This window comes from Polyodon spathula, chromosome 7 (assembly GCF_017654505.1).
Source record: "Polyodon spathula isolate WHYD16114869_AA chromosome 7, ASM1765450v1, whole genome shotgun sequence".
Classification (NCBI taxonomy): domain Eukaryota; kingdom Metazoa; phylum Chordata; class Actinopteri; order Acipenseriformes; family Polyodontidae; genus Polyodon; species Polyodon spathula.
This window is the reverse complement of record NC_054540.1, coordinates 42309757-42333001: the sequence shown is the minus strand read 5'-3', so window position 1 is coordinate 42333001 and position 23245 is coordinate 42309757. Positions and strand designations below refer to the sequence as shown.

The window sequence follows — 23245 nt, the reverse complement described above, 5'->3', positions numbered from 1 at the left end:
AACCATGTTGACTGTCTCCCAGGACCCTGTTACCATATAGGTAATTTTCCATTTTGGATCTTATTATAGTTTCCATAAGTTTGCATATAATAGAAGTCAGGCTTACTGGTCTGTAGTTACCTGGTTCAGTTTTGTTTCCCTTTTTGTGGATCGGTATTACGTTTGCAATTTTCCAGTCTGTCGGTACCACCCCTGTGTCAAGAGACTGCTGCATGATCTTGGTTAGCGGTTTGTAAATTACTTCTTTCACTTCTTTGAGTACTACTGGGAGGATCTCATCCGGCCCAGGGGATTTGTTTATTTTAAGAGCTCCTAGTCCCTTTAACACTTCTGCCTCAGTTATGCTAAAGTTATTTAAAACTGGATAGGAACTGGATGACATGTGGGGCATGTTGTCAGTATCTTCCTTTGTAAAAACTTGTGAAAAGTAATCATTTAACATATTTGCTATTTTTTTTTCTTCCTCTACGATTTTGCCATTTGTATCTCTTAAACATTTCATCTCCTCTTTGAATGTTCTCTTGCTGTTGTAATATTGGAAAAACATTTTGGAATTGGTTTTAGCTACCTTAGCAATGTTCATTTCTATTTCTCTCTTGGCTTTTCTAACTTCCTTTTTGACTTGCGTTTGCAGTTCCGTGTACTCTTTCTGCGTACTTTCTTTTTGGTCCTTTAATGCTCTATAAAGTGCCTTTTTTCTCTGAATATTTTTTTTAATTTATCTATTAAACCATTTTGGCAATTTAGTTTTACATTTAGATTTGTCTACTTTAGGGATGTAATTGTTTTGCGCCTCTAGTACTACATTTTTGAAGAACAACCATCCTTCTTCTGTGGGTGTTTTCTCTATTTTACTCCAATCTACTTCTGTTAGTCTCTGTTTCATACCTTCATAGTTTGCTTTTCTAAAATTGTAAACCTTAGCTTTAGTCATTACTTTTGGGGTTTTAAAAAACACTTCAAATGAGACCATGTTGTGGTGTGAGTTTGCCAGTGGTTCTCTGACCTCTGTTTTAATTATTCTATCTTCGTTATTTGAAAAGACTAAATCAAGGCATGCCTCCACTCTAGTCGGTGCCTTGACAAATTGTGTTAGGAAGCAGTCATTTGTCATTTCCACCATTTCTATTTCATCCTTCGTGCTACCCAATCCCCCATTAGTATGGCTTCTCCTTTGCTACACACATTTCTAATGTCATTGTATAACAGATTATTGTGCTCACCGTCTGAATCTGGCGGTCTATAGCATGCTCCTATTATTATGCCCTTTGAATTTTTGTCTGTTATTCTGACCCATATTGATTCGGTTTTATTTTCTTTGTCCAGGTTTAACACCTGGGCTTCAAGACTGTTTCTTATGTATAGCGCTACCCCTCCTCCTCTTCTGTCCTGCCTGTCTTTCCTATACAGTGTATACCCACAAATATTATATTCGTCCCCATCACTCTCAGACAACCAAGTTTCAGTAACACCTATCACATCATAGTTACCTGTTAGTGCAGTAGCTTCAAGTTCTAGAATTTTGTTTCTGATGCTTCTAGCATTTAGATAAATACATTTAATGGTTGTCTTACCTGAGTTGTTGTTTTTGTTTTGATGCGGACTCTATATAGGGTCAGTTGCAACGAACTTGCAAAGTTAGTACGGAGCTGCGTACTAAGTTGCATACTAGCTAGTAAGGTACTCGGGATCATCCCCAGCTGCTAACTTAATACCAATTGCAATGAAAAAAGAAGCTGAACAAAGTTGGGGACTAGCTGATCCCCAGCTTTAGTACGGTACTAAGGATTGTGGTTTGTTTTTGTGTGCTTCCAAACAGGAACTGAAGAGGAAAATGGCCAATTATTATTTAAGCTTGGCCTGCGCTGACTCGGGAGCAGCGAAGATGAACATACGCTGTCCTCTGAAGCGTGTGCCGTCAGCCGACCGCTTCTTTACACACTGTGGATTCACCATGCAGTCACCCAGGAGCTACAGCGTAGGAGGACAACGCAGCTCCCGGGCAGCTAACAGCCAAGCCCACAGGCGCCCGGCCAGAATACAGGGGTCTCTGGTGCGCGGCGAGCCGAGGACACCCTGGCCGACCTGCATAAGTTTTCAGGTTTCCCTTCTCACATAAAAGGTACAGTCCATTACAGTTGTCACAAGTGAGGAACTAAAATCTTTTTTTTTTTTTTTAAATGGCGTTTATGGTATAGACTAGCAGTGTAACAATTCCATTACTTTATCATACATGGCTGTTTACTGGCAAAATCTGCATTTCTTTAGACTCTTCCACAGATAAAAATTAAAGTTTCTAATTATCTACCTGTATACCATTTACTCTGAACAATACACATGCAATATATAGCACAATATACTGTAACTTGTTTCAACTTTACGAAAACACTGCGATACAGTCAACCATACCCTGCACTATTTACCACTGCAACAAGAAAATGTTCTTTCTGATATTTTATTAGAAAGTATGAACTGCCTGCTTCATCTTATTTTGGCTTCTGCGCGACACCTGTGTTTACCGCGTGAGAGAGACAGAGAGAATGAATTGTATGTGCACTGCAGCACCAACAGAAACTCTGGCGGTTGCAAAGCACATATTTCTGCAGTTCTGTTGTGTGTTCTGCGCAGATCTGTGCTGAACTTTGGAAATCTGCTCTACAAGAACGCACACATTAATTTCTGTACTGTAGTTAAAGCAGAGGAGTCCTACTTGTTTTTCCACGGCTGCAATACAAATCCTCAGTATTTCTGTGAGGTCTTAAATGGCTGTTTTTAGTCGGGAATTATGACGGTATGCCCCTTATCTGGAGCACCACAGCACTGGATATCAACAAGGTGTGGTCAACATGCCTAGAATGCTGTTATTACCAAAATATTAAACCTTTTTTTACTTCAGAAGTGTTTGATACTCTTCCTCTTTTGGGAATGTTATTTTTAGAGAAAAGCCTATTGGACGTTTCCATTAGTACTCAATGAGCAGAATGACACTAACAGGGAAAGATCTGTGCTGACTCTGCTGGCGTGTTCACGGGCTGCAGGAAGAGGGCGGCAGTCATCCAACAACCGCCAGTGAGTCACAGCAGTGACACGGGGAGGTGGGAAAGTGGGTGTGTGGACTTTCCCCCTCTCTGAATGGCTGAGAGGCGCGTCTTGGGAGATTGTTAGCCCTATAAATTAACGCTCTGTTGTTTCCTCAGATCTGCCCTTTTAAACGCGTAGATTGCGCGGAAACGCTGGTCCACGACCGAACGGAACGGAATGGAGGTTCAGAGCGAGACAGTGAGGGAGGGGAACCCTTGGGCAGATCCCTGAATAAGGATAGCTGAGCAGGCTAGGTAGCCGGCAGCGTAGGACGGTGATCCTGGTCGCACGGGCAGCGGCGACCGGGATATTGCTGCAGAGTGCAGCACCTATTCTTTGTAGTTTTGTTACTGTTTTATTTTTCCTGTTTCTTTGTGCCTTCAATTTTTGTAGTATTGTTTTGAAGCACCTGCGAGTGCGCCTGAACTGTTTACCCTTGCTTGGTATTCCCGTGGTTCTGTTTACCATAGTTGGTAAGCAGACCACAGACCAAGAGCGCCCTCTGCGGGCTAAAGAAACCCAATGCGCCCCTGAAATAAAACTGGGCACCTGTGTGGTGCTTTCAATTACACCTGTCTGTCTCCTGGTCAGTGAATTACCCACACCCCTTCCACAGACACATATCAGTAAGCTGGAGTTACTGAGTGAAAATATCACAACATTACTGTGTTGCGCTATAGCACTCTTCAGTTGGGCAGCCCACTGGCTGATGTATTTTTTATTTAAATTCAAATGTGGTTTTGGTTTCATTCCAGCTCATGTGGACCTGATTCTGGGGAGGAGTTTCCTGCTTTGTGGTTGATGATGATGATACAGAAGGGGTTCTAGGACAGGAGAACTCAGAGAGAAAGCAAAAAATTATTTCAACATTAGAAGTGGTAATGATTTCAATATTAGAAATGCTTTGAGACTCAAGTGTATCTGTCAGTGTACTGAGGGATGGAAATAACTCCCATTGCAAAGCAGTTCGATCCATTCCTGGTTTTGCTATGCGTTTAAAAAGACACACCACTGTTACTGATACACTGTGGCTAATTAAGCTCGTAGTCAAACCTGGAAGGTGAAACTGCTTTCCATCCCTGTAAAAGTTTGGTTAGAAGGAATACGAGTTACCAGCAAGACAATGGCCACCAGATGTCACTAGAGGATCTTTCTAAATGACCACAACATGTGAAGCCTGCTCTTGAAAGGGGATGCAAACTATGACAGGGATATAGCACAGCCCACCCCAACCCCCAACCCATGCAATATGTAGGGATGTATGGTTTTCAATATAACATGGATGGTCAATTAAAAAACACTGATTTTGTACTATTTGCAGCCACGGCGGGCAGTGGGGGAGGGTGGGGTTTACTGTGCAGAAAGCACTGCCGATTGAAAAGATGACAAAGGGAATGCTCAGTTCTTCCTGTTTTCACCCCTCCTCTCTCGCTCCCTGTGTGGGGCCAGCCTCAGGCAGACCAGCAGCCAGTGGTCACTGACAAAATTGGGTCAGACAGGCCATGCATCAAGAGCGGTTTCATTGAAACACACTTCACTGACTTGCCACATCTATTCAAGCAATTCCTGTCATTTACAATACATGTGCTTGTTGGCGCATATATCTTTGTTATGTATGCTCTGCCTTAGATAAACAATGTTACTGTACTTAACTGCACTGTACTTTGAGTGTGGTGTCCACAGAAACAGCACTGACCTGATATTCAAGTATGTTAACATCTGTAGGTTTATGATGGCTTCTGGGATCCCCTTGATACAGTTGTGGTACAGGTTTAACGACTCTAGAGGAGCAAAGAGACACACTTCTGGAGGGATTTCCAGAAAACGGTTCTTTGACAGATCTGCAATAAACAACAAAATGAAAAGTTAAATTCCAAATATCAAATTACACAAAGCAAGGCATCGCAGAAGCAAAAAATGATTTTCCAAACAAAAGGAATCAAAAGGGACGTGTAAAACCAGCCTGCATGAAAGCGATGCTTCAGTGGATACTGTGTATCTGACATCACACCACTTCATTGCCTGGATTGGTAAGTGGAAGGTAGTAACACAGTCAGATGATTATGCTGCTGTTTTCAGCTGCCTAATATTTGTCTAACAATAGTCCCAAAAGATAAATAAGCCTCCAGTAATCAATAGGTAAAAGGCATTAGGGCTGGGTATCGGAAATGTTTTCAGGATACAATACGTATCACGATACAGTAAATTAAGCATGAAACAAAAAAATAAATAAATTAACTATTGTCCCATTTGTTTGTGCAAGTGTTCACAATAATAATGGTCAAAAAAGCTTCACAGCCTGCTGTTCAATGTTTATAACTTTAAATATATTTATTTAAAAAGAATACAAATACTGTAAATCATAATAAATTTTACATTTTGCACAGTTCTTGAAAACGAACATTTTTTCTTAAAGTTCTGAACCTGACATTAAAAAAAATAGAAAGATAAAAAAGTAATTTCTATGTGCAGATTCTTACTAAAACAAATATCATTCTACATGAAATTCAAAGTATGAGCAAAACACTTAATGTTGTCAAATTAGCTTCACGAGCAGCAATAACCATATTGGAAGCGTTATCAGTCGCTATTACGGGGTTCTTGTCTGCAATGCTCCATTCTTCATAGCTGATTTTAGCAGATCTTCAATATTCTCACCGATATGGCTTTCCAGTAAAGTTCTTGTCTGGAGGACACTCGAGACCAGTGTCCAGTCTGCGGATATGTGGCGACAGGTAATTGCTACGTATGATTCTGTTGCTCGTAAGGTCCAGCTATCACACGTGAGCGCTACCCTCTCTGCCCTGGAAAGCTCTTGTATGATCTGTCGTTTAACACACTGGTATAAATCAGGAACAGCAGTTTCAGTAATATAATAACAGGTAGGAACAGCGTACCTTGGCTCCAAAGTATTTATCATTTTTCGAAACCCTTTATTTTCCACAGTACAGTAGGGACGCAAATCCTTGTGAATGAAACACACTATGGCCTGGGTTATATTTTTAGCTTGTACTGTGTGTGTAACTGCGATGGTGATGGTGTGCCATCAATCTGATGGTGTTGTTTTTCCTGAATACTTGATTCGAGCCTTGTATATATTTTACACACAGCTTGAGTCTTATCAAGAACTTGAGAAGAGTCCTTGACGCAGCTAAAACCAAAATGAATCCACACTTTTAAACAGGCTGGAGCAGGTTGAATTTCGCTGTCACCCTCCATAGCTTGATGAGATGATTAGGGAACATTAATAACCCGTCTGCGCTTAGCTTCCCGTGTGCTTGACGTAACATCCTTAGCTACACGTTTGGTATGTAAAGCTGCTAGGATACATATGAATAAATAATATTAAATCAGAGCTGACAAGAAGTAATGCACACACATCTAAGTTGTTGTTACATCAAGTTTATATGCATATAAATTCAAAATAAAAATAAAATAAAAAACTATATGGGTCACTATATCAATAATTGTATCGTCAAGAAAAGTATAGTGGTGCATCGTTGTATCGGTACAACCCTAAAAGGTATCTTGACGATCATAACTTCTCAGGTTTTTCAATGTGATGTGATTCTCTCAGGTGACAAAGCAATCTGAAGACCTTTTGAGACAAACATGACATTTCTTTGGCAGAGCCGCTGCTGCGGAGAGCAATCTCTGCAGTTGACTTGATGCCAAACATCAGTTTTACACAGACACGATATTGCTAAAAATGTAGGAAGATAACCACTTAGAGGAGCAAGTGTCAGATCTCGCATTCATAACCGTGCATGGACAGTATCAGAGGGGGGCTGGTTAGTTCGGGTGCCTGCAGTACCATCATTATACAAAACACATTGCAGTGCAGCAGAACAGTGACTTGCATACTGTACCTATGTGCAGTAGGACAGTGATTTACATAGCTACTCTATGTGCAGTATGACAGTGATTCACATACTGTAGCTATCTACAACAAAGAATACAGAAAACAGAGAAGACCCACGGGTCCAAAGTCATACTAGTTTTAAATAATTGAGGAAGTTAAACAAACAACAGAGGAAACAAATCATTAACATTTACTCCATGGTTGTGATCAGATCAGCTTTCCCCTAAAAAACATGAGATGTTGCAATACTGCAATAAATATTGTAGCACGTTAATTCAAGGGCCCCTATAGAGCTTTTATTTTTCACTATGTTCAGTTTGTTTCTCCCTTTAGGAGGAACAGTGAAATCTGATCCATTGCACATACTGGGGAAAATACCTAAACTCCCCAATACCAAAATGACCAAGATGGTACCAGACACCAGTACTGTTTTTATGTACCTCTAAAATACTGTAGCCGTATTCTTGTGTCAAACAAATATTTAGCCTTCTAAAACACCAATAGTATACACTTTCAAAATACACACCTGTTTGCTCAACTGCGATTGATTCTGTTCAACTTCAGTCATTGTTCTTCCAGATGCCATTGCAGACTACTTTAAAACCAGAACATAGTGGTCAGCAAGCCAGGGCATTAGAGCATAGATTAATAGGACATCTCATAGGCATCTCATTAGTTAGTCCCAAGCAGAATATTACAAGCCAGGAGGGATCTGTCAAGGACACTTCACAGCTAAATCGTTTAACTTTTAACCAGGCCTGATTTAAACAAGTAGGATCAATAATTCATTACAGAGGGATACCGGCATAGATTTAGCTAGGGACGGTAGGGACATGTCCCTACCAGTGTCAAGGGACCGTTGAATTGTCCCTACCAATTATTATGATGAATCTGAAACGTCTTTTGTCAAGTCATTTTATTCGCTCCACAAAGGGATAACTCTCTCAAGATCCCCTCGTTGCTCCTCCCACCTCCAAAAAAAAAAAGCCCTAAGTTCTCAACCATTTGGGGAGGTGCGTAAAACCTTTCAGGAGGAGCAGTGAACGTTGGAATAATAACATACTAGTAATAACAGTGAGGTGCCAAGCGATACTCCTGATTTCATCCTTCGAGTGCAGCGAGTTATTGAAGACAGAAAAACAGATACCGGGAGCTTTAATAAGAATGGCACCTGGGATTTGTAGGTGTTTGGTGGGTTTTCGGGGTGCAAATCAGCAAACAAGAAAACTACAAATTCCATAATGCACCACTGTAACACAGACTCAGTGCGCGGCTGACATCAGGGACCAAGCAGTCTGTGTTGTTTTACTGAGGCGTGAAAGTGCACAAGGACTCGGGAGTTAAAGGTAATTCCCCGGGTTTAAAATAATTCTAATCATTCTTAAATATATTGTGTATATTGTGCCACAATTTTCACATTTACTTAAAAAATATGAATATAATCAGTGTAATTCGACATTTAGTTTGTGTTTGTTGGTTAATGCGTTGTCACATGATTTCTATCCTCCTCCTTCCTCCCTCTGTAACTAACTTACTCCTTGCTTGATGTTTGTAAAAAGCGAATACGAACAGTGTATATGTATTTGATTGAATGGAATGTGTGACTATCCAGGAGGCTAAATAAACACACTATATTGTATAGGCAATAATAATAATTATATATATATATAAATTTCAGTGGGGCGTAAGTAAAAAAAAAGGTTGAGAACTGCCGGCTTAGGCTGGACTCTGGAAAGACGCTCATCTGAAGTTGCCGCTTGCCGGTCAGTCTGATATGAGTGTGAGCTACTGACTGAATGAAAGCCAGGTGCCTGGGCTGAATTGTCAGGTCATCAGCAACGTAATTTGAGTGAATAAACCTACCGACCTACCTAATGGGTAGGTAAGCAGGTTTATTACTTTAATGACCCATTGCTAGCTGCTAACCCCACGTCCTTGGTGGCTAGCTAGCTTGTTTCACAGATAAATCATAATGTGTGTGTGTGTGTGTGTGTGCGCGTGCAAGCATGTTTTGATATCGTCAGCCAACTAACGTTAGCTAATCACTTCAATTTGGCTTTAGGTGACTAAAGCAGAACGGCAGCCAAAAAAAGAAAGATGGACATAAGGGAGTTTTTTTTTTCCAAAAAAGTAAAAGTGTAAGTAGGATGGAAGATGTTGTTAAAATAAACAATTGCTAATGATTCTCACAGCAAATGTAAAAATAATTTACTAATGAAATTAGCAGTCATACTTTATCTCTAAACAGCATGCATCAATTTATCATTTTATCAAGCGAATGAAGCAGTGCAACCTGGTAAAAGCAGTACAGAAGCGGATGGAGCAACAGGGTCGCAGGTGAGGTCTGTAATGGCTTAGTGATTATAACAGTGATAGTGTTAGACTCAGTTTTGAGATATATTATTGTTTGAAGCACACTGTGATATAGTAGGCTAATGCTGTATAATAATAAATCAGCAAATAAAGTTAGCATAGCCACATATTTTCTCTTTATATGGCATGCATCAATGTATTATTTATCAGGTGAATAAAGCAATGCAACCAGGTACGAGCAGCAGCACAGACACAGGTAGGCAGGCAGAACAATAGGGTTGCATGCTAGGAGGCATGTAGACAGCAACAGCGACAGTAGCAGTGACAGCGAGAGTGGCAGTGAGTATGTGTGCGCACACGTACGCGTGCATGTGCTCATGCTTGTAGCAACAGGGGTATTGGTAGCTTCCAGTAAGGCTGGGATAGGTTATAATTCAGGTTATTAGTAATTCTATAGCAGGGATGTCAAACCAGCTTCCAGGGGGGCCACTTTATCAGAGTGTTTTGAGTCTATATCAGCCAACTTCATGTCAATCAAATTGTCCTCGATTCATGTCCAGCATTCATTTCAAGCCACCAGAAGTGGCCATTTAACAGCTGTCTCCTAAAAAATTTCTTCCCGGGGGGCATGCCCCAGGATCCCCTGTGCGACCGCGACTCTGCCCCAATGTTCAAACCAAACCTACGCCGCCCTTGCAGAGGGATCCTGGATTTTATAGCGGTTTGTGTCAGAAATATAAAAGAGCAAGCCAACAAAACAGGGAATGACACCCATGTTTGTTATTATTATTAAAGTAGAGTAGTAGTAGTCGTAGTAGACTACTACTTATACCAATCATGCTTATACCAAGATTATACCAAGCATTCCGCTTGATAACTAAAAATAGACAATAGCCTGGAATCAGCCATCCTATAGGTAGGCTTCAGTAGAAGATTTCCTGGCAGTAGCAGACACTGCACAGTATATTCAAGAGTCTGTCCCAACTGTGTAAACGAGATGCTGCTGTAAGCATCCTGGTAAACTTTGAATGCCTGCTTTTTGTACTGAAGTGTCAAAGAAGCAGTTCTTTAATAGGTAGGTTGACAATCTGAGCAATAATGCTGAAGAAAATCTTGACTTCTATGTTTAATAAGGAAATAGGACAAAACTGACCGATAATTGTCGAACCTTTTGCTTTTGGTATAAAGACTCCACCTGCTCGGTGCCATGCTCTTGGTACAACCTGTTTTTCCCATGCCACTTCATTACTCTGGATCACAAACATGCACAGGAAAAGCTTTGCACAAGAAGCGTTAAACAGTCACCTGCTATTACATAAGCAAAACTGTGAACCTAGTCAAAAGCATCAGTGACACAAAAATTACACGAGAGAATTACATAGCTGTGAATTTAGCAGAAGCAATCAATCAGATAAACGCTGAGTTTGAAGTGGCTATAAAAGTAATAGCTTGTGTTCACGACAACGCGGGCAACGTGTGCAGAGCAATTTAATTGCTTTCTGCAAGCGAGTGTGCCGTGTTACTTTTTGGTAGTGTGACAAGTGTGAGCTGTGCAGGGCACAATATAAATCCCTGCATTCAGAAAAGCTTGGAGGATGTACAAGTCCATACGTTAGTGGCAACAGCAAGGAGACTAGTTGCACATTTTAATAAGAGTGAGATGGCAACAAGTGCTTTAAATAAGAAACAAACAGAAATGCTGAACACAGAAAAAGCACCATCCAAGTTAAAACAGTATGTACAAACCAGGTGGAACACGGTTTATTATATGTTTGAACATCTTCTTGAATTAAAATGGCCATTTATTGCTGTTTTCTCAAACCCAGATTTGACCAAAAAGTCTGACGCAGCTACTTTAGATCTTGTGACTGAGCAGTAGAAGCTAATGGCTGAGATACTGCCTCTACTACAGCCATTTGAACTGGCTACAGTACTTTTGAGTGCAGAGAAAAACATTACGGCTAGTTCTTTGTACCCACTTGCAACAGGGATAAAACACAGACTGACTGAAGTTCCTGACGAAGGGGAGGCACTGTCTTCTTCAAGTTCAATTGATTTGCTAATTCTAGTTTACACAGAGTTTGAGAGATAAGCTAGTGGGTAATTTTTCTCAACGATTTTGTTTACATCTGCTGAATGACCCAAGTAATGAGGTTATGTCACTGCTTTGTGTGTCATTTCTTGACCCCACGATTTGGCCATCTGGATTTCCTATCCGAACAGGCCAAAGCCTGTGTGTCTAAAGCACTGTCTTCCAAAAAAAAACCTCGAAAATGACGGAAATCAACAAAAATATGTTGCATGTGGTGTGTTAATATTGCTGCATGGGATATAAATTGGTCTGTGTAGCATTTAAAGTATAATAGTATCTGAGCACAGGGTTGCACATATTAGTTCACATGCTGGGATTCAAGTCAATAATTAATTAGTAATTGAATCCCAGCACAACAGTATATATAGACGTACATTTTACTCACTTGGGGTTGTGTGTTCGGTGAGTGGAGAACGAGTGTGGAGAGAGGAGAAAATAAAAAGAAATAACATTAAATAACTGCTACGTGCTGGAAGAACCAGCAGGGTACTTGTTTGTCTGTTCGTCCACTGTTCTGTTCGTTTTGTTTGTCTATTTATTTTGGCCTAAAGTGCAGTGTGCTGTTTTGTATGTCTTTTTATTTTTCTGTCTGTATTAAACGCACCGAGCGCCGCAGTGTCTCAGTTTCACCCCAATAATGCCTCTCTGTGTATTCCTTTCTGGCCTGCTGTCACCCCTACAGCCAGCCTATTCACACATGGGTGTCAGAACCGGGACAACAGCACCTCCAAGACTCAGGCCAGGAAGAGTACTGCGGTGAAAAAAAAAAAAAAAAGAGGGCAGGAGATGCCATCAGGCTGAGGGACTGGATCCAGGACAATGCTGTGCTGGAGGTCTTGTCTATGCCCTTAGCCATCCAGGTCCTGTGGATGATGGACAGGGATCGATGGGAGGGCTATGAAAGGGAACACACTCCAAAGACCCTGGAGGAAGCCATAAACAGAACAGCAGCCCAGATAGCAGGGTCTCCAGCGCAAGAGGGTGAAGCCCCACTGTCTCCAGCGCTCAGAAGGGGGGAGCATGATCATCAAGAGTCCAGATGAGGGGAGCACGAACATCCAGTGCCCAGATGGGGTGGGTGGGGTGGGGGGGGGGAGCATGAGGGTCCAAAGCCCAAGGGGGAGCTGTTCCCACCACCACTGCATGAGGGAGAGCAACAGGAGCTAACTCTGTCTTCACTGCTTCCACCACCAGGAGGAGTGCAGCAGGAGCTGCCTCTGCCTCCACCGCCTCCACCAGCAGGAGCTGACTTTGCCTCTGCCTTCAACTCCAGAGGGAGAGCAGCAGGAGATGCTCTGTCTGCTGACAGCATTGCCAGTAGCAGCCTTGTGGCCTTGTGCACTGCGCACGAAGGGGGGAGGTATGTTGCAGAGTTCCCTGACCATGTGTGGATTTTGTGTTGTGTGTTGCGTGTGGTGTGTTAATGTTGGTGTATAGATATTGCTGCACAGGATATAAATGGGTCTGTGTAGCACGAGTGATTTAAAATATAGAAATTGGTAACAGGGGTTTTATTCACATCTATACGAGTAACTTTGCAGATGTCTAATAATTCCCTACAGGTCAGGCATGAACTAAGCAAATGTTTGATTTTAGAGCAGTTTAAGTGTTTTGTTACAGACCAGTGACAATCACTAATTCTAAATCCACACTTAGAACATAAGAACATAAGAACATAAGAAAGTTTACAAACGAGAGGAGGCCATTCGGCCCATCTTGCTCGTTTGGTTGTTAGTAGCTTATTGATCCCAAAATCTCATCAAGCAGCTTCTTGAAGGATCCCAGGGTGTCAGCTTCAACAACATTACTGGGGAGTTGATTCCAGACCCTCACAATTCTCTGTGTAAAAAAGTGTCTCCTATTTTCTGTTCTGAATGCCCCTTTTTCTAATCTCCATTTGTGACCCCTGGTCCTTGTTTCTTTTTTCAGGCTGAAAAAGTCCCTTGGGTCGACACTGTCAATACCTTTTAGAATTTTGAATGCTTGAATTAGGTCGCCACGTAGTCTTCTTTGTTCAAGACTGAACAGATTCAATTCTTTTAGCCTGTCTGCATATGACATGCCTTTTAAGCCCGGAATAATTCTGGTCGCTCTTCTTTGCACTCTTTCTAGAGCAGCAATATCTTTTTTATAGCGAAGATGACGACAGGAGGCACCACAAAAAGGACAGGGTGTGTAAAAAGAGAATGATACTAGACAAAAGGGCTGGGTGGAGCTCCCTTGCTCTTATCCTAAAGGGAATACTACAGTGCTGTAATCTCCAAGTACATTTCAAATAAAGTTCTGTAAACAGGCAATGCTTGGTAGCAGATGGAAACTCCATACTATAGAGACATTGAGCTTGTCTTTATTTAAACAGCACACTGTCGAGATAGAGAGCTTGTCTTTATTTAAACTGCACACTACAGAGACACAGAGAGCGTGTCTATTTAAACTCCATACTACAGATACAGAAAGTCTGTCTTATCTAAACTGCACATTACAGAGGTACAGAGATTTTGTCCTTGTTCCCTGAACTGTACCTGCCTGTGCTTGAGACCTACTGTATATTCTTGAAATTATTGTCCAATCCCTCGAATGCTAACAAAAGCTGGGCTACTTCCTGTTCTGTTTGCCTTACTATGCCAAAGAGAGAAACACAACAAAAGTGATTGAACCGGAGGACAGAGCTACAAAATCTAAATAAATAACTGTTACAGTAAATTTACTAAAGCGGAAAATAGAAAAACACTTTGATGTACAACATATACAAATGAAGATCCCCGACAAGTGTATTTTATATTATTAACATCTAGCCTTCAACTGCTCCTTGACGCTTCTCTGCAGCCTGTCCAACACATAAATTCTTTCAACAAAATTAATAAGAGTTGGAGATCCAGGCAACAACAACTTCTTTTAAAATCACATTCACCTCCCAGAAACCTTCCCTTGACACCCCAAAGCTACTCAACCAAATGAAAATCACTGCAGAGAACACCATGGTCACAACAGTGTTTCTCCATCCAGCCGACTACCACAGGAAATAACCCTGGCTTGGGGAAGCACAACCTTCAGAGAACAAGGAGAACAATGAAAATGAACCTCTTTGTGTCCCCTAACAAGGCAAGACACTAAGGATATGTAAAAAGAAAGCATCCAGACCTTCAGGGCAGAGATGAGTGAGGCAATGCCAGGCTCCACTGTGAATCTCATCCGGGAGGACCAGTACTTTATAGCAGATATTAAACAAGTATGTGAGTAAACTGTAGATCAGTATGAAACACATTTGCACACCTTCTGCCAGCTAAAGAGGTTTAATGATTAAACAGAATATTTATTAAAGCAGCACAAAAATAGCGTCGTCATATTCAAAATACACCACCTACTCGCTATATCGTGGTTCTCGGGCTCCAATTAAATCTGCTACATATCGAGGGCCGCAATACAGTGAGAGACCCATAGAAAAACAAATAGGCTAGCAAATACTGTACAACCACTCCCTCGTTTTGGCGGGGGTGTCAGGTTCCAATACAAATCCTCTATGCAACCTGCTTTTTCTCATTTTTCCATATAAAAATCAGCACACCATTTTAATTCATACTGCGGAGGTGTGGCAAAATGGTTGGTAAGGGGAACAGATGTCGCGGTGATGCGGTGCAGGAGTGATGAACAGACAATAGTGATTCAGTGAATAAGTGCTTTATTGCTCTTTTCCAGGTCTGGCGACCGTCAAAAATAATAAATCCCCGGCAATACACAACAATGTGTAAAGCACGGGGATAATAAAAACAAGGGCACAATCCCGAACAAAAACAACGGTACGGTCACCAGTCCTGGGTGATCGAAAACGTGCAGGTGCTCAGTGCAGTGGTGCTCCAGATAGTGCTCTCCTTTCGACAGCTCCGGAGATGTGCGTTAACTGTCTATTAGTGCGACAAAGACAGACAATTAGACAGACAGAAAATAACACACAGCACGTACAACACTCTTCACAAATACTCTCCGAGAGCTCCTCTCTCAGTCCTTCTCTCCTAACGTTAACCCAAATGAAGGAGAAGATCAGCGTTACCCTGGCCCCTATATGTAATCCCGCATGATATCGAGGTAAACGGTTGCAGCTGCCTTATTACTTGCAGCTGCCTCTCGTTTACCTTTCAAATCAATACGGTCTTACAACAGAGTCGCGCTTCTCTCCAGGCTGACCCACTTCCCTGACCCGGAAACGAACTGTCAGGCCAGCCCTTCCAGATACTTCGCCTCCCGTTCTTTAGCGCCCTCACAGGTCGGGAGGAAGATTCATCACCAGAACTCATCTTTCCGTCACAGGAGGGTAATTGCTTCTCCTCAACTTAAGACTTTCAGGAGTCTTCCTCTCCTTTCTCAAATGCACAAACCCGCTGCACTGAAAAGAATCCATTCCCAACAGAGGCAGCTTGTTGCTAGGGAGCTGACATCACAGCCCTGTGACTTTTGCTTGTGCATTGCTACCACAAGTGAACACCTCCTGGCTAAAATAAAAACTGCTTCAGCAAGTAGATATTTAAAATTTGCTTTCTGTTATTGTGCAATGCCTGTGTATATGTTAAGAGTATGATATTAATGCTTTGTTTTTAATTGTTCTATTTTCACCACCTGTGAATTATCAAACAAAATAAAAACATAAATAAATCTAAAAACAACATTAATTTTCACAAGGAACGTCCTGTTGCATGGCAATGGTTAAACTTCAGGGAACACGTGAAATCTTTGACAACCGTGAAATCCAGCCTTGTGAATATGTAGCTCACTATGCCTCTGCCTAACCATGTACTAAACATGTAGCTGTACAAACTGACAGATCGAGCATAGGCGCCATCATATATCCCCTAGACCGACTATGAAAAAACTCAATATTGCAATCCTTACCAAGATTACAAACAACTGGGATGTGCGGCTCTCCAATTCTACGTAAAATGATTAAGTGCAGCATGATACAGGTGCCTAGGGATCTGCAGTCCCCCCACCCCCACAGATCAAGTTCAGCCAACAGATTCAGATTTATTAATATCCCCAACTTCTTTCAACTTCTCCCGAAATAATACATTCACCTTAAGCCAAGAATCACTTGGCAATTTACAACAGCTATTCATTCCTAAATACAGACAATAGCAGCTTCTGTGCTGTGGAGTTCTGGTAGAGCAGTGGGTGCCTCCACAAAGAGCAGCACAGTACTGACACACAATGAGCTCCACTATTCAGGAACGAGAGAGTCCTTCCACTGGAAATGCAGCACAAGACTCCACATGCTTTATTGCTACCAATACATAGTAACTTGAAAATCAAATCAGGCAGAGCTTTGATTAATGAGCTGTGGGCAGCAGCTGTCCATCCTAGTAATCACATACAGTATGCAGTGTGCTTGTAACGTGATTCACGCAAGCTCACGCCACCATGCTGCTTTCCTGCAGCTTTCACTATTTCTTCATGCTACTCTCCTGCACATTTCACACTGGGAAGCCACACTGCAGGCAAAAATGAACCAGCAGTAACTTTATTCACAAAAGTAATTATTTGCACAAATAAAGCAAGCTAAATGATTCATTTGCAAGTTTTCATTGCACGGAGGGCGGGGGTCTTGTCCCAAATCACAGCGTCCTGTGAGACAGTCAAAGCAGAGAAAGTAATTGTATAGAACATTTATGTTTATTTATAAATATTTGTTTGTTCAACTTGATCTTCCTCTGATTTATTTTGAATTATTAATCAAAAAGTCAGCAAAGCACTCGCTCAGTCAATTAAAAATTCACTACATTTCAAAAGGTGTTTGGCGAAACGTCACTAACATTAGATGTTGTTTGATTGCTTTTATTTATGACTGTTCCTCAACTTGCACTCTACATTTGACATTTACAGTTTCTTTTGTATATTTGAAAGCCATTTTAAGCACAGCCTACTTAAGTATCACAAGTACATGGTGACTATTAATATATAGCGAGTCACTATTGAAACAATCTTTAAAAATGAAACAAACTTTTCCTGGAAACGAGTCGTTTAAAATGGTCTTTGTTGGCTGCAAAAAAAAAAAAAGTAGCAAGCAGACAAAACAGATGTTTTTGAATGACATATTCAGCAACTTTCGAGTTTCTTTAAAATGTACAGTGCCTATAGAAAGTCTACACTTCCTTTCAAAATGAACCTTTTGTTGCCTTATAGCCTGGAATTAAAATGCATTAATAGATTTTTTTTTCATTTATCTACACATCCTACTCCACAACTTCCAAATGAACAAAATATTCTAGAAATTTGTAGAAAATTAAAAATAAAAACTGAAATAGCTTTGTTGGGTAAGTGTCCACCCCCCTTGTAATAGCTATCCTAAATTAGCTCAGGGGTAACCAATAGCCTTCAAATCACACACCAAGTTAAGTCGCCTCCACCTGTGTTAAATTGTAGCGATTCACATGATTTCAGGATCAATTCAGTAGTTCATGTAGCTTCCCTCTGCTGGGTAGTGCATTTCAAAGCAAAGACTCAACCATGAGCACCAAGGCGCTTTCAAAAGAACTCTGGGACAAAGTTGTTGAAAGGCACAGATCAGGATTGGTATAAAAAAATATCAAAGGCCTTGAATATCCCTTGGAGCACAGTCAAGACGATTATTAAGAAGTAGAAGGTGTATGGCAACACCAAGACCCTTCCTAGATCAGGCCTTCCCTCCAAAGTGGACGACTCAGCAAGGCGGAGATCAGAGTGGCTACCAAGAGGCCAATGGCAACTTTGCAAGAGCTATAGGCTTTTATGGCCAGACTGGTCAAAGTGACAGTATCCAAAGCACTCCTCAAATCGGGCCTGTATGGTAGGGTGGCAAGAAGGAAGCCATTACTCAAGAAAGCCCACCTTGAATCCTGTTTGAAGTATGAAGTATTTGGCCTAAATGCAAACCGTTATGTTTGGGGCAAACCCAACACAGCCTATCACCCAAAGAACACCATCCCTACTGTGAAGCATGGTGGTGGCAGAGAAGTCCTTGAGGAAAACCTGCTGCCCTCTGTAAGAAAGCTGAAACTGGGACAGAAGTTCACCTTTCAGCATGACAACGACCCAAACCACACAGCCAAAGCTACTCTGGAGTGGCTAAGGAACAAAAAGGTACAGTAGATGTCCTTGAGTGGCCCAGAGCCCCAACCTAAATCCAATCAAAAATGTTCGGCATGACTTGAAGATTGCTGTCCATCAACAGTTTTGTAAAGAGGAATGGTCAAATATTGCCAAATCTAGGTGTGCAAAGTTGGGAGAGACTTATCCCAATAAATGTTTTTTTTTTTTTTTTTTTTCTCAATTAAAACTTTTTTCCCCTTAACAGCGTGGAGTATGGTGTGTAGATAAGTAAAAAAAATCTACATTTAAATGACAAAACTGAAGCTTTGTGTTTCTTTACAAAAACAGAAATCATTTATGAAGTTTATTTATTTTTTTAAATCAGATACCGTCAAATTATTAGTAAATGATACAACATCATATATGCCACTGGAGCTTATCAACCTAAAAAAATAAATTAAAAAAATCATTGTATACAACTAAACATAAACCTGTTACATTTTCTATTATTTCCAGTTGAAATCAATGCCATTCTTCACAAACATCTTAATGATGTCCTGACTGTTGTGTGGTTAAATCAAGATGCAGTGTATCTACCAAGCAAGTAGTAAATGTCTCTGTAGTTGTAAAGCTCTGTGGGCTGAAAATAATGTAGTTGCCTTGGATCGTCAGTGTCCTCGTCGCATACAACGCAAACGACTCAGAATCATTCATTTTGTCATTTCAATATTCTCTGTGTGCTGCGTACGCTTTAGGGAGATACTCTCATCAGGATTTTTTTCATCATAAAACGTCGTAATATTTCATTGACCAGCCGTTGTATCGGTATGTTTGCTGCAAAAGACTTCCACTGATTCAAACATGTTGCTCCATTTTTTATGCTCTTAAACAAGTTACCGCTGTTTACTGAACGAGGCCCTTAGATTGGTAATTTTTCAACCTATTATATGGATAGTATTTCCTGCAGTCCCACTCATTATATAAGATTCGGTTTTCTTTTATGACAACACATTTTTATTTTCTTTATAACAATCTCTGGTGTTAATGGTTCAAATACAAAACTAGTAGGCCTACATGTACACAATAAAATAGAAATAAATCCAGCCAGCAGTCTGTGGAAATGTGATCTTTGCAGATACAAATGGGTATTCAGAAAACTTGTTCTACAGTAAAAACATGCAATATTGTGATTCATTCTGCAATTATAAATAAATATAAAAGGATAACACAGACATCAGCTACATTTGATGTTAAGCTTTGTTGTGATGTTTGACTTACTTTTTTTGTTTGTTTTCCAGAGACAGTGCATAATAAGAGAATATATTGTAACATGATGTACTTTGAGGAACCCAGTGCTTTTCTCTCTAACATATTGGAAAAGAAACAGGATGTCTAACACCCCATTCACACTTACTGAGTCGGCCTTGGGCCGTCTCTGGGCCGCCTCAAAGATTTACGTTCACAGTTGAGGTATTAGGGGGCCTAAGTTCATTCACATACAGTATGCGGTTGAAAAGGAAGCCTAAATTGCGGCGAAGTGCTTGTCGGGAATGTAAACAGTGATGTAAACACAGCATTCCCAGAAGTCAACATAAGAGATTGAGCTGGGAAATTTGCAGACGTAAATATGGCAATCTTATTTTTTGCAACACTGTTGGTACTGTACTTATTGCATAAGATACGATAAAGGCGTGTGTTGACAGTGCAGTCGGTTACTGGGGAAAGAAGTGATCGTGTTGAATCAAATCATAAATGCAGCAAACAAGGCCACATACATTCCATTACAATACTGATTATTATATTAAAGGTGACTGACTATAAGTCGTATGCATTATTTATGAATATTGAGATTTACAATCTTAGCTACAATCTGAAATTTATATATATATATATATATATATATATATATATATATATATATATATATATATATATATATATATATATATATACACACACACACACATTATATATATATATATATATATATATATATATATATATATATACATATATATACACATATATATACACACACACACATACATATACATACACACACACACACATATATATACACACATACATATACATACACACACTGGCTCTCAAAAGTATTCACCCCCCCTTGAACTTTTCCACATTTTATTTGATTGCGTAAGTATTCACCCCCTTTATTATGACACACCTAAATAAGCTCTGGTGCAACCAATTTCCTTTAGAAAAAAAAGTCACATAATTAGTTGAATGGAGACCACCTGTGTGCAATTAAGGTGTTTCACATGATTTCAGGTTAAATATACCTGTCTCTGGGAGGTCCCACAGTTGGTTAGTACATTCCCTAACGAAAACTACACCATGAAGACGAAAGAACATTCAAAGCAAACCCGGAATAATGTTCTTCAAAAGCACCAATCAGGTAGGATATAAAAACATTTCCAAGGCACTGAATATCCCCCGGAGCACAGTAAAGTTCATTATTAACAAATGGAGAGAATATGGCACAACTGTGAATCTGTCTAGAACAGGCCATCCTCAAAAACTGAGTATCCGGGCGAGAATGGCACTAGTCAGGGAGGCAACTATAAAGGAGTTAGAGTCTTCCATGGCTGAGCTGGGAGACACTGCATATGGCAACAATAGCCCGGGTGCTTCACAAAACTGGCCTTTATGGGAGAGTGGCAAAAAGAAAGCCATATATAGACACACACACACAGAGAGAGACAGCGAGAGAGCACAACTTTTGTCATTTTAATGAAAGCTGTACGATGAAGAAATACTTACCATTCATGACTGACCCAGCATCATCATTGTCAAAAATGTCAGTGTATTCAGTGCATTCCCCTATACGTGAAAAATACAGCGAACAAGGGGTGGGGCTTGGCTAGAGATTCAGGTCTGTCTTTTTGTGATTCAATAACTTTTAAACCTGCTTTACTGTGGAAAAAATACAAAAATTTGAAAACGTGTGAAAATAAATTGGATCTGATGTGCCTGACAAGCGCTGAATAAATGGACCTCTAAGGGTTAATTTCTGCATCGGCCCAGCTGCTACCCCTTAAAACAGACACTGTTTTGATCTACTACGCTCGACCTAGTAGGAAGTGGTTTGAGCTACTTCACCACGTTAATGCGTTAAGGCCAGCCCAGGGCCTGCGTTGGGCTCACACAGGCAGATAGGCCAGCCCTGAGACGGCATTGGTACTTTAGGCCGCATCAGAAAGCTGGTTTAAATTTCACCCGGCCCAGGACCGCCTTTTCATTTTTCGAGCGTTCACACATGAGATAAGACGGCCCTGGGCCAGCCCTAAACCGCAAGTGTGAACGGGGTGTAATTTAACATTTTTGCAAAGTTGCTTTTTGGCACCGACATGTTTAAGACAAAGTAGTACATACCATTTTCTGTCATTATGAAAATATTTAGGCGTATAACCATTGTTTTAGAAAACTGAAAAGAACTGGCAAAAAAAAAAAAAAAAAAAGAATTGTAAACTACCACAAATCCAAAAAAACTCATGTACAAGATTACCAAAAAAAAATAAATTAACGCACTGTACAAGAAATGCAAACACAAATAACCCTCTGGAGCTTTAATCATCTAAATGTTTAATCATCTGATGGAGAGAGACTAACGTATGCCTTCATTTCATCTAAAATTGATTAATGTAATGCACATTTTTCTGATGTCCCAAAACGTGTGGTATCCCGCTTTTAGCCTGTTCAGAATACTGCCACTAGAATTCTGACTAAAACCAGGAAAAGTAAACATAGTTTTGTCCTCTTTACACTGGTTCCCTGTGCAGTATAGCATTGATTTTACAGTTTTGTTGTTAACTTATAAGGCCCTGAGTGGATTAGCACCTACTTATTTGCAAGAGTTACTCACCCCGTATCTTCCAAACCGCACTCTGAGATCACAGAATGCGGGGCTGCTGTTTATTCTTAGGATCAACAAAAGCAGCACGGGAGGCAGGGCTTTTTCTTGTAGAGCTCCTGAATTATGGAATGCTCTGTCTTTGTTTGTTGGGAAGCTGGGACCATTAGTTTTCAAATCCAGACTAAAAACACACTTTTATAAAATGGCTTATCTTAATGGGTTTTAATGTAACTTTAAAATTGCTGATTTGTATTATGTGTATACCGTTATTTAAATGCTCTGACTGTGGCAGTTGTACAGTGGCTCTCAAAAGTATTCACCCCCCCTTGGACTTTGACATTTTATTGTGTTACAATATGGAATCAAAATTGATTTAATTTTTGCCATTGATCAACATAAAACAAAGTCCATAATGTCAAAGTGAAAAATAAAATCTACAAATTGTTCTAAATTAATTACAAATACAAAACAAAAAATAATTGATTGCGTAAGTATTCACCCCCTTGAGTCAATATTTGGTAGAGGCACCTTTGGCAGCAATTACAGCCATCAGTCTACTGGTATAAGTCTCTACCAGCTTTGCACAACTGGACACTTTTGACCATTCTTTGTGAAATTGCTCAAGCTCCATCAAGTTGGATGGAGACCTTTGGTGAACAGCAATTTTCAACTCTTTCCACATATTCTTAATTGAATTGAGGTCCGGGCTTTGACTGGGCCACTCCAGGACATTGACCTTTTTGTTTTTAAGCCAATAAAGTGTGGCTTTGGCTGTATGTTTGGGGTCATAGACTTCAGCAGGTTTTCCGCTAGGATTTCTCTGTACTTTGCTGCATCCATTTTGCCTCTACTTTCACAAGTTTTCCAGGCCCTGACGCAGAGAAGCAACCCCATAGCATGATGCTACCACCACCATGCTTCACGGTAGGGATGGTGTTCTCAGGATGATTTGCGGTGTTAGGCT

The 23245-nt window shown here is 40.5% G+C and overlaps 1 protein-coding gene across 3 annotated transcripts in view; it reads right to left on the bottom strand.

The window, feature by feature from the left end:
- The window catches only part of LOC121318632 (leucine-rich repeat and calponin homology domain-containing protein 2-like), a 110063-nt gene that overhangs the window by 44052 nt on the left and 42766 nt on the right, over positions 1-23245 (bottom strand). For all 3 annotated transcript variants that reach the window (XM_041255519.1, XM_041255520.1, XM_041255521.1), the window contains exon 2: positions 4778-4922. In XM_041255519.1, coding sequence (XP_041111453.1) covers positions 4778-4922 — 145 coding nt within the window. The remainder of the gene's footprint in view (positions 1-4777; positions 4923-23245) is intronic.